Below are 13,108 nucleotides of genomic sequence, written 5' to 3' on the forward strand. Positions count from 1 at the left end.
AAATCATAGGTCAAATTCTTATGATAATGAAACAATTATGCAATATAATATTTGTGGTTTTTACTTACATGTGCATATATGCGCCTAGGAACTATGTGTGACCGTGTGAGAATATGAACTCATGCATATAAAAATATTAGCATAGTATAATGTAATGTATAAGGTTTATACCTGGACCATTTTACTCTTTGTACATGGCACTATGGATATTATGTTGGGGCGCCACAACATCAGATCATGTGCGAATTGTTTAGGATACATCGAAGGATTCTTAATGCATAGTTCTAGTTCTCGAGTTGGTGGAACAATAATTTCTCTTGGATCTTCATAAATAAGAATACTCTTATCCTGCATGTATTGTACAAACCCCAAACAAGTTAATTAAACAGCTAGACGAATGCATAAATCAACTAAAGCAATATTTGAAGTCTAATATACAGTGGAGAAAACTGTTAGGAAAATCAATTACGCAGAGATATAAATTACACCGGTGAAAGAGAAAAAAGAAGTTAATACCTCTTTGCAATAAAATACTAATATCAGTCCCTTCGAATAGTTGAACTTTTGAACGAAGTCTTGAAGATTACTGTACCAACTTCTGTCCATATCTCCAAAGTTCCAAGAATTTGAAGAATATGGATAAAAATTGATATTGACCATTTCCAGGTTAGAAGGATCCATAGTTGAGAAGGGCATGCATGTTTTGCCACTTTCAAATTTGAATTCCATAAGATTTGGAGCCATCATATTGACTTGCTCCAGATTCGTCCAATTCCATAAGGTGAAACTCTTAAGTTTTTCACTCACAACTTTTATATTTTTCATTATATAGCATCCCCTGAGGTCTAAAACTTCAAGGGCTGGGAACTTAGACAACTGATATTCAAACTCCTGGTCCGTCATGGTAGTAGCTTCCAATTTGAGAAATTGTAGAGTCTTATAACCATCTAAAATATCAATTGTGCAAGGCAGCGATTCTGGTTCACGTGTCGTCGGGTACATATCCAAAGGGACACCAACATAAACAAATTTTCGAAGATTTGGAGCCTGGACTTCCACTTTTACGAGTCCTTCACACTCTGTTAGCTCCAATATCTCCAGATTTACTAGGCCAGAAACACGTAAATTCTTGATTCCCGTGCAATTACTTATATTTAGATCCCTTATAAACGGACACGTACTAATTATTCGTTGCAATTTGTTGGTGGTACTGGTGCTATTATATATTTCAAATTTGCACCTTCGTAGCGATAATTCAGTCAGCGTCTTATTAGCTGCATAAATAGCATCAGGTATGCTATAGTTCAAATTAAACATTGGAAAAAGTTGTAGAGATCTGACATTATGTTTAATTGCCAAGTTCAACCAGCGATCAATATGAGAAGCCATTTCCGGATGTTCAAGGCTAAGTTCGAGGCTAAGTTTTTCAATTCTCAAGCTTAGCTCGGCATAAGGCCGCAAGGAATCATCAACAAATTTCACAAAATTCTCCAAATTATCTGACAAGCTCTTGTGGCTGTAATGACTGATTATCACATCAGGTCGCATTCTCCAAATTGAACTCCATGTCTTAGACAAGACGCAAGTTCGAGCTTCTTCTTCTAGTCCGAATTTTCGAATCCGGCGTAAGATGTCATGAATTATGTGTACAGGCAACTCTGATATTCTATCCATTCCATCAACTATTTCACCCATAATTTTCTCGAAGGGAATCAAACACCAAAAAAATTAAATTACAACAAACAAACGATTCAGCATTGGCTATATAGAAGATATCAATAATGCCTCTATTTATAGTAATACAAAATTTACTTCGACTTGACTAGAGAACTTATTTCCATAAAAGTTTGACTATAAATCCTAATTTTAAAGAAGAGTTTAAGTTTATTCTGTCATAGTCATAACTTTTCCATATGTTCTCAGCCAAAAAAGGAGAAAACCTTTTCGATATGTGAAAGCTGACTAGGAAACGATTTCCTTCCTTTTTCTGGACATGAAATTAATTTCCAATTTTTAAAAAGTGGGTCAGCCTTTATTACTTCCTCCCAAGACTCAAGTCCATGAACTGTAAATATTTTAGGAAAATTTCGTTTTCTTTTTGTTGACAAATTTTGTTTACTCTTTAAATATTTCAAAATTTTAACGTCTTATATTTGAATATTACGTACTTCTTCCAACTTATATTCAATTATTTTAATACTGTTATATTGCTTTGTAATTTAAACCTTAACTTTAGAAAACAAGTGATTGAAAGAAAAGGTATATATATATATATATATATGATCATAAATAAAAGGAGAAAAATTAGCTCTTGTTGGTGACTAGAAATTAAAGGTTTCTTAGTCGCCAGTAGTAAATGGGATCCGACTCTGGATCCCTTTTTTGTGAGAGTTTGATGCGGATCAAATTAAAGTGATATTTATGCTATTTAAATCAAATGTCCAAACTTAATTTGCGTAATTAAACAAGTGTGCTAAACATGATTAAGAGAAAAAAAATAATTAAATTACAATTTTTGTAAAAATAATTAAATGACAATTATTTTTATAAAATATATTTTTAAAGGGTAAAGCTTAGTTATATATACGGATTAAAATGTTTGATTTAGTTCTGCTTAGAATGGCGGAAGTAATAGTTCATACATAAACCATGTTTTAACTTTGGAAATTAACTTCAAGCCCTGAAAAAGGAAGTTGTCAACTTTTATAGAAAGTTGTGACCAAACGTAAGTATATATTTACCATAATATATAAGCTAGCTTGGGTTTTTATTATAAGCCGGCCGCTAAAACAAGCCTGTAATTCCAAAAACATAAATTAAGGTTCAACTTGTGCTCAAAATTATGGCGCAAATAGTTGATGGAGATGATAGAATATCGGAGTTGCCTGTACACATAATTTATAACATTTTACGTTGTATCCGTCGTCGATACGGGCCAAAAGAAGAAGCTTGAACTTGCATCTTGTCTAAGAGATGGAATCTTATTTGGAGATTGCGACCAGATATGATAATCAGTCAAGACTGTAAAGATATCAATTTTATCGGAACAAAATTTAAAAATAATTTGGACTATATTTTAAATATAGTAGTCCAAATAAATATTACGAGCTAATATAATTGGATTAATTATATAAGTCCAATACATACGGATTAAATAAATAAGTCCAAATTCATTGGGCTAGCCCATTTAATTGGGCTAAACTAATGAGCCCACTTCATTAAGCCCATGATGCCATCTTCTTAGAGGCCCAGTTTGGTGCCACGTGTCAAATGACGTGACACGCCAAGTCAAACGAAAGAGTCATTAGGATCATGCCACGTGTCAAAATGACAAGGCATGCCAAGTCAAATTAAAAGACCAATGAAACCACGCCACATGTGCGAGTGACATGTTCTGGCCAATCAAATGCGGCTTTGTCACTCTTCAATCTAATTGGTCGGAAAGAGTTTGTTCTTATCATAACTCTTTCCTCCCACAACTATAAATAGGGGTCTTTATAACTTAGAAAAGACACCAGAAGTTATAACAAGAAGCAAGAAAGAGCTCGTGGATCAAACGCTACAAATTCTTCCACAAGTTTCAAGCTTCAAGCAATCAAGTTCAAGTTCAAACTCAAGAACGAAGAACAAATCAAGTTCAAGCTCAAGAATGAAGAATAAATCAAGTTCAAGTTCAAGCAATCAAGCTCAAGCTCAAGAACAAAGAACAAATCAAGATTCAAGGAGTACGAGTTCAAATCAAAGTTCGTGCTAGTTGAATTCAAGGTCATCGTTCGTGACAACAAATATAGGTTCAAGCTCAAGCTCAAGGGCCCTTGAATTTATTTACTATTAAAAAGAAGAATAAGAGGATTCATAGAGATTGTACACTCATATTATTTTAAATCAAATACTACGATTGTTGCGATATTTTTCGGTCTTGATTTTATTTTCTCGACGCAATTTATTGTCTACAAATTCTGGCATGCCCAGTGGAACAATATCTACCTCTCATCTCAATTTTTTAATCACCAAAGTTTAAGATTATTGAAATGGCTTCAAAGAAAATCAACTCCATCTCGACTTCCACCAAGGCTGCTAATTCCAGGTTCTATGTTGATGTGGAAAGCTTCCTCGATGTTACTTTTGAAAGCTTTGGACCAGTTACGAGGAGAAAAGTAAACTCGTTAGGATAACAAGCACCCCATGTGCCGTAAGCATCAACCCTTGTTTTCGGATCTTCATCCTCAAAAGGAGCAAGATTTTTTACAAACGCACCCGAAAGAGGAAGCGATGTTGCTGAAAAGATCAACACAACTCTTGCTCTGCTTGACCTCTCTGGATCCAAGCACTCTGTTGTGAAGGATGTGAGCACCTAATTTTTGCCTTACATAGGAAGTTGCTCGTAAAAATAATCCAAGAATAATTTTAATTGTTTTTATGAATTTTAAAAGTTTTTCTTTATTTATTTTGCATTTATTCGCATTGTTTATACATGTTAGGAATATCGTAAATCATAAAAATCATAAAAAATATCCAAATCTTAATTTCATATCATTTTAGATTTTAAATTACATTTTAGAATTTAATTATATTGTTAAATGCATTATATAAATATCTAGAAACAAAAAAAAAAAATGCATTCTTAGGTTAGTTAATTATTTAGGTCATTAGTCACTTAGTGAGTAAAATATATATAATATTTTAGCCACACAAATTGATTTTAATTAAAATTTGAGTCCAAAGTGACTAATTTTATAATTGTTTCAAGCCCATACCTTTAGAAGCACAATCCACCCCATAGTCTGGCCCATACTCTTCTCCCCCACTCTATTAGAGGAGACCCTAATTTTACTCTCCCTGAGAGGCTGAACCACAACAGAGAACGGACCCCCTTACTTCTTCAACAAGCAGCGGCGCACCCCCTCTGCTCCATCTTCAATCTCTCTCAGGACCTTCCCCATTTTTAAAACCCTAGCCGCCTCCCCCCTCTCCTTCTTCTCTTTCCCATCTATCTCATTCAAAACACATTCCTCACTACATAGATATTTGTTTTTGTATTTTTTAGATTCCATTTTCCTCTCAGACTTCACACATGAATACACCCTAATTCCTGCATATTCAGAGAGGTTTTCAGACTTTTCTTTGTTCTCAAAAACTTCTGGAATTCTAGCCTTCTACCTTTGGAAAAATGTTAGAAAACTAAAAAATCTCCAGTTAGCTTCATTATTTGATATTGGGCATCATTCTTCTACTATTTGCTTTTTTCAGGGTTTTTGGAGTTTGGTTTAGCTCCATTTCTTTGCTGTGTTTACTGCTGCTGTCTGGATATTGCTGTTGCTTCACCCCAATTTCAGAGACTTATTTTCTTAAATTTTTGCTCTGCTGCTTCTCTTCAGGTACTAATTTCAACTTTGAAATGTAAATATAGTTGAACGTCCCTATGCTATGAGTTGGTTGAAATTTATATACATCCCTAAATATTTTCTTGTTACTGTGCCTCCCACAATGAGTAGGTTTGGGCTTATTGAACATGTAAACCTTTTTATTAGAGAAAACTGAGCATGTATTTTGATTCTGTAGCTTAACATGAACAAATTATTGTTTGGATTTGTTGTTGACTTCAGTATGATATATGATGCTTAGTTAAGTTTGATTCGCCAATTTCTCATTAGCCGTTAGTTTTATTTGATACGAATTGCTAGTTTGCCGTTTGTTGCTATGAAATTCAACTGTGTTTCTTAGGACGAGAGATTCATGATAATTCTAGGCGGAGTTTTCAAAAGTTGAAAAATGAAAGTGTAAGCTATTTTATATGAGCAGAATTAATTGTTCAGAATTCATTTGTTGTTAAGGTCTGTAATAATCAATTTAACTCGCAATGTAAAAGAATTAGTCTTTGACAATTGTTTATTATCATACGATCTTAAGTATGCTCCTTGGTGTGATGAATTAATTTTCGGACATCGAAATATTCAAAGGCGATGTGAAGAATGCTGAATGATCGACTCCTGATTTCGTAATTTTTGTTTGCAAATCATCATAATTGTAATTGGTGCATTTCTGCTGGAATGCTTGGCCCAGTTCCCTAAACGTTGGGCCTAGCCTCTAGTTTAATTTAAGTGATTTAATTAATTCATATAGTTATGGGTTAGGACAGCAAGGCTAAATTTGTGTTAGACGGATCATTTTAGATTCACTCTGTCCACAAATAATTCCATAACTATAGACCTCTACATGTAATCTCAAAGTCTAGGAAATACTCATAAATATCGTAGTTTGTTTTAGGCGCGATTGATAAATAAATCATCGTGACTGTGGGTACGGTTCCCGTGGCATAGTCATGATACCTAATCCCAATTCGGGTGTGCATTTCATGTGACCCATCCATAACTTCAAATAATAATAAAAATTTATATGTTGTAAATGGCGGGTACGTTACACGTGGCCCGATTCGCAATGTGTACAAAAATAAATGAGCGCGCGACATCGCGACTTGTTCAAACAAAATTTCATAAATATTAAAAGTGGTTAAAAGATTAAAATGCACAATAGGTTTCAAATATGTATAAATCAGATAATTAGGCCAATTATTACTAGTTAAGCGACCGTGCTAAAACCACGGAACTCGGGAGTGCCTCATACCTTCTCCCGGGTTAATAGAATTCCTTACCCGGTCTTTTGTGTTCGCAGACCAAAAAAAAATAGAGTCAAATTTTCTCGATTTGGGATTTCAAAATAAATCGGTGACTTGGGACACCATAAATTATTCCAAGTGGCGACTCTAATCAAATAAATAATCTCATTTCAAATATTGTCACTTTAATTGAAAAAACTCCCCTGTCCCATATCCACCGCGGGAAAAAGGAGGTGTGACAGTTCTGGCGACTCTGCTGGGGAGAAGAACCCAGAATCTCTGGTTCAGGGTTTAGAATTCGAGCGTAGAATAGCTGTTATGATTTGCTTTCATGATTGTCTTATTTTTACGTGTTTGAGCCTAATGTGCTAAATGCCATTTTTTTTACCGCTTTGATATTGTGTGAATTGTATATAAACTGCTACGAAACCCTTCTTCTCTCTAAGTCTTCTAAATCTTCTGGGAAGTGTGCGCTTCGCGTGGCATCTTTTCTGTTAGAGTCATATCCTAATTTTAGAACGAGGTTCGGACAAGTTGCAAAGCCGATGAAGCTTCTGTATTCCAGGTACGCTGCCCTCCCCCTCCCCGGGCTCGAGTTGTCCGTTCGGGTAAGCCAGGTCTAGAACAATACACCCATGATTTAAACCTAGAATAACACAGCCTCATGCCGGATCCCTAGTAGGTACGTTTGCTTGCATCACGTGCATTTGACTTAGGGGACTCAACACAGGGGTTGAGTCCGTCTAGGATAGGTGTACCCAAAATTAAAGGACCATCTTGATGCATTCTTTACGTGCTACTTGTGCATTAATTTGCTTGGCTTGTATGTTTACCGGCTTCTTGAGTTAGAAAAAAAATCAAAAAAATAATAGAAGAGAAAAACCAAAGAGTGAGGTAGGATAGAAAAACGCCTGGTTTTGATAATTCCGGTATTCAAAAATCCCGTTACTCTGTCAAAATTTCAAAAAAAGAGAGAATCATTTCAAAACAAATCATATTTTTTTGTGCATCAAAATTGACCGAACTACGCGGGTTTAATTCTCACCGGATGTGAGATACGTAGGCAACGCTCATCGGGTCCGGCCCCTTTTTGCAAAAATAACCAAACAATGCGTCATTTTGTCATAAATAAATTTAAGGGATGCCATTTTCTCTCAAAATAGCCAGAAACGTCCCGACGGGACGCCGAAAGGCTTGTTTTGCAAAAATAGCCACTTATGGCTCTTTTCCTAATTTTGACCACTTAGCAAGCACAGTTTTAAAATCTTCATTTCTGAAGGGATGAAGGGCCGTATTTGCAAAGGTGGCCTTGAGTTGTTTGAGTTTTATTTTGCAAAAAATAATCTTTCTTTTGGGGACAAAAATAAAAATCAAAAATCAAAAATCGCTTGTTTTTAACCAGTCGCCTTAAATAAAAATGTGCAGGATGAGCACTGTTGAAAATATACCTTTTCTAGTCGTAGACGAGATTCCACTAGGACTCCACATTTGGTGGAACGACCTGGGGGAGGTCGCCAAGCGTTCTGTGACAAAGGCTTTAGGTGGGCTCACTGGTCTTCTGGAGATTAAACCAAGGTTGATATAATCGAAGCTTTGATACCGTTTTGGGACCCGACACACAATGTTTTCCACTTCTCTGATTTCGAGTTGACCCCTACACTAGTGCAGATAGCAGGTTATGCTGATTTCGAAGGGAAGCTAAGGCATCAATATCCAGTAGCACCAAGAACTGTAACCCCACATAAGTTTTTGGACCTCTTGAGTATTAGACGACAGGTTAAAGATGAAAATTTAGCCGGAGAATTCTGCACATTCCGTTTCTTATACAGCCAGTATGGGGACCCCCACGGATTTGAGGCTCCGGACACTGGTTTGAATCATGAGGGAAATAAAGACAAATGGGAAGCACGCAGGAGTTTGGCCTTTGTGGTGGCATTTTTAGGCACTCTGATATGACCAAGGAGTGACATACATATATAATTGGGGCTCGTAGGAGTGGCCGACTTTACGGTCAAAAAGGCCAATGGCACTATCATACCGATGATTCTTGCAGAAATTTACCGATCTTTAACCGCTTGTCCAGCCGGGACAAAGTTTTTTGAGGGTTGCAACTTGCTTTTATAAATGTGGTTGGTAGAACATCTTTGTCATCGCCCATGTTACATGAACTATGGTCTGACCGGACTCAATTGCATCGAAGAATATGAAAACCGAGTAAACGGTCATGAGTTGCCAGAAGGTACTGAGGCATGGTTCGCGTATTTGGTTTCTTTAAACGCAAATCGAATTGAGTGGACTTTCGGTTGGCTCCCGGTCGACGAAGTTATTTATATGTCCGCCGGAGTGTACTTTCTTTTATTAATGGGTCTTCAGAGTATTCAGCCATATGCCCCGCATCGGGTCCTACGCCAATTGGGCAGATACCAAACGGTCCCCTATGACGAAGATTTGAGTCCACAGGTTATTGAACTATGCCCAAAAGCCACATTTCCAGAAGAAAGGGTTCGCCAGATTTGGCACCAATGTAGGTTCCTGGAACCACAGACTCAAGTACGAGATTTGTCCATGGGTGAAGTAGGATCCAACTACGCCACATGGTATGGTAAAAGAAGTCGGGTCGATCAAGAGCCAGAACAGCCCGCCAAAAGGCCCCATGTCCAACAATTCACCGATGGAGCACGAGAGCAATGGGTTTGATTAGCTAAAGAAAAGGAATATCGGACTACTATAAACAAACTAGAAGAATAAATTGAAAAAATCAAATTTGATAGTAGTTTGCAGGCAGCTGAAGATGAAGGGGAAAAGAAGAGGTTGGCTAGGGAAAATGAAGCCCTTCGAGCCCAAATCCAGAGAGTGAAAATAGCCACTGAGACACAAATAAGAAGTGAGAGAGATGAGAAAGTTATAACCAACCTAAGGCGGAAAGTGCATGATTATGGTTTTGACTTGACAAAGGCCGAAAGGGACTTGTTAAATGCTCAAGAAAAGTTGGCCAAAAGTATGGAAGAACATGCTAGATTAGCCCACCAGTTGAAGCAGAAATATGACAAAGAAGTAGCAATTTTACAGAAAAAGCTGGTTGCCCTGGAAAATGAAATGGTCAAGAAAATAAAAGATTTCAAGACAGAAAGAGAGCATTGCTATGCATTGATTTACCAACTACAAGAAAGCATGCAACAGTTACAAGACCAAAACAACATAGATACACAAGTGTTAGAGGCTCGGGCCCAGCAGATTGGACGTTTGCTTCAAGAAAAGGGTGTCATCAGAATGAGGATTAAAGAGATAGCTGATTATGTTGTAATGAAATTCCATGGATGTGAAGACATGACCAAGTCTATATTTTTTGCTTCTATCATGACATTCGTTCGACAGGTGATGGTTGACCTAGACCACCTTCAAGAAGCTATTTCCCGTAGGCCCGTGCGGAGACCGGCTGATGTCCCGCAGGCCCCCGGAGTACCAGTAGAGACTCTTATGTATTTTTGATTTTTTTTAGTTAGTTTTTGAGTCTGTATTTTACTTTCCTCGAGTTTTGTTCGTCCTTGTCAAGGTTGCTTATTGCTTTATTTCGAGTCTGTAGATTTTTCTTTTGTAGTTATCACTACTTTTAAGTCCTTGTAATAGAAAATCCAAAAAGATGTCTTTTATTAATGAAATATTAAAAAAAAAAATTCATTTCGCATTTATTTCCCTGAACTACGTAATGATCTGATTCATGCGGCGTCATGATACGTAGGCAATCCCCATAGGATTCGATCATAGTCTTAAAAGAAAATAGAGAAAAGAAAAAAAAGAGAGGAAAAGAAAAAGGGAGGGAAGAAAGAAAAGAGGGGCCAAACAAAAGGAAGAAAAGAGAATGAGAATTAAAAGAGCGAAACACAGCAAAATGAGAGAGGAAAAAATCAGGATTCGAAATTTGGGAAAAGAGCCGGGATGAAACACATAAGCCGTCGCAAAGCATTTAGAAACGTTTAACTGCTCAGGTGTATTGCATCCCCAATATGAGATTCCCTATCTGCTAAATGCTTCAAAACTAACCAAGTTATTGTGTGTGCATAAGAGACAGGTTCTGTTTAGGTGGTTAGTTTGTTGGCATCCTGGCAAGTCACCCCTATAATACAAGACCAAAGCGCAAGGCAGTCATGACTAGCAAAGAGTCGGACACGGGTGTTGTTGACCCGCCGAGGGGGATCGTAGAATCGGAGTCTGAATTGAAAGAGGAGGTCCACAGGTTGAAGCATCAAATGGTAGAAATGTATCAAGCCTGGATCAGAGGGTATCCTCCACCTTCATTCCCCGCTAACTACACAGAAAATCCCGCTTTCATCCCACCACTGGCACAAGCCCAGAATCCCACTACCGTTGATATTTCCCCTCAGCATGCACTGGGTTTTACCCCTTTCCACCACTACCCCGGCACCTCATCCTAAACTTTTTATGCTCCACCAGTCAAAACAACCGTATACCCTGCTCCTGTTTTTGTAGCCCCTCCGTGAGCTACCCTCCACCGATCTTCTAGTGAACCCGCGTTCCAAGCTCTAAATACCCAATATTATGCTCCGGAACCAACTTTCAAAGTCACGGATCCTTATTCCTACACCCCTCACTTTGAACCTCCTATTGAAACTGAGAAACCATCCCGAAACGTGGAGCAGGATGAGATATTCAGGAAAGTGAAGAGTCTAGAGCAATCTTTGAAGAACATGCAAGGGATAGGAAGCCAAGTAAGTGTGGCTTACAAGGATTTATGCTTATTCCCTGATGTCCAACTGCCCGCTATGTTCAAGAAGCCCAAGTTTGACCTGTACGATGCACATGGAGATCCCGTGGCCCATTTGAGAGGCTTTTGCAGCAAGATGAGAGGCGCAGGTGGGAAAGACGAATTATTAATGGCGTATTTCAGTTAGAGTCTGAGTGGGGCGGCTTGGAATGGTACACCCGCCAAGACGCTAGCAGGTGGTACACATGGGATGACTTGGCTCAGGCCTTTGCTCGGCACTTTCAGTACAATATAGACATTATCCCGGATCGCCTATATTTGACCAAGGTAGAGAAGAAGCCCAGTGAGATCTTTAGGGAATATGGTTTCAGATGGAGAGAACAAGCTGCACGGGCCAATCATCCAATGGAAGAAGATGAGATGGTCGAGTACTTTCTTCAAGCTTTAGAACCTACTTATTTTGGCCATTTGATCTCAGCCATAGGTAAGTCCTTCAACGATGTGGTAAAGATGGGAGGAATGGTGGAAGAGGGACTCAAGTCAAGCAATATCGTGAGCTACTCCGCCATAAAAGCAACCACACAGGCAATTCAAAGTGGCACCGGAAGCCTGTTAGGCAAAAAGAAGAAAGATGATGTCGCTATGTTTGTCTCTGGATCAGGGCGTGGCCCAAGGGGTTTGCCTCACCAGTACGCCCAACGTCGCCCCCAACCTCAATCCTACACCCAAGCTCCATATAATCCATCCCAACATTATTTCCCACCACAAGACCCTCAATATTCAGTCAGACCACCCCAATACCATGTTCACCATGCATAGTCATATGCGCAACCCCCTCCTTACCCGCAATGGCGTGCTCCAACTCCACAAAATCCTTATCCACCCCCACAACCATACTGAAACCCTACTGGTCCAAGCTTTCGATCAAGGCCAGATTATAGAAAAGAGAGGCAGCAGCGAAAAAAAACCTTCACCCCTCTTGGAGAGTCGTATACCAGTTTGTTTCAAAGGTTGAGGCAGTTGGACGCTTTGAGGCCGATTGAGCCAAAGGTACTAAATCCACCTCCAAGGAATCTTGACTATTCCCTCAGATGTGCATATTGTTCTGATGCCCCAGGGCACGACATAGAGAAGTGTTGGCATTTGAATAGGGCGATCCAAGAGCTTATTGATACAAATCAAATTGTGGTCCAGAACCCGGAGGCACCAAACATCAACCAAAATCCTTTGTCGGACCATGCAGAGACACATATGATTGAGATAGTTCATAAGGATGGGGAGCCCAAGAATTCTTCCAAGTCTGTCATGATGATCCGGGCTAGCGAAAGTAATCTAGTTAAAGCTCCAGATTCTGCAAAAGCAATGCCCTTGACAGTTGAAGGGGTGTCGGAGAAGCTAAGCACGCTCAACGTGAAGCCATCTTTATTGGTTGTGAAAGGGCCTCCGATTGATGTTGAAGCGAACCAGGAAAAGCAAAAAGTGATCGTACGAGGGGTCCCGGGCAAGCCTGTCATAATCGTGGAAGGGGCTCGTATTACCCCCGTTATTATTAAGCCAATGACCCAATTACTAATATTGACACAAAAGCCATCCCGTGGAATTACAAACAGGTGATAGTAACATATAAAGGGAAATAAGTAGAGGAAGAAGTCAATGAAATCGGAGGACTGACTCGTTCTAGGAGATGTTTTACCCCAGAAGAACTGAGGAAAGCCAAGCCATTCAAGGATGGCCACATCCCAGTAAAGAAGCCGGTCACCAAAGAAGAG

At 38.7% G+C, this 13,108-nt stretch overlaps 1 protein-coding gene across 1 annotated transcript; it reads right to left on the reverse strand.

Annotated features, from left to right (window-relative positions):
- Positions 1 to 465: 465 nt before the first annotated feature.
- Positions 466 to 1,695, reverse strand: LOC104092951 (putative F-box/LRR-repeat protein At5g02930). Its single transcript, XM_009598640.1, has one exon. It carries the CDS (start codon positions 1,693 to 1,695, stop codon positions 466 to 468), a length of 1,230 nt encoding a protein of 409 aa, XP_009596935.1.
- Positions 1,696 to 13,108: the final 11,413 nt, after the last annotated feature.

This window comes from Nicotiana tomentosiformis, chromosome 3 (assembly GCF_000390325.3).
Source record: "Nicotiana tomentosiformis chromosome 3, ASM39032v3, whole genome shotgun sequence".
Lineage (NCBI taxonomy): Eukaryota > Viridiplantae > Streptophyta > Magnoliopsida > Solanales > Solanaceae > Nicotiana > Nicotiana tomentosiformis.

What these genes read in the sequence shown, in the direction of transcription:
- LOC104092951 (XM_009598640.1), bottom strand. Translation starts at nt 1,695, where the DNA reads ATGGGTGAAATAGTTGATGGAATGGATAGAATATCAGAGTTGCCTGTA.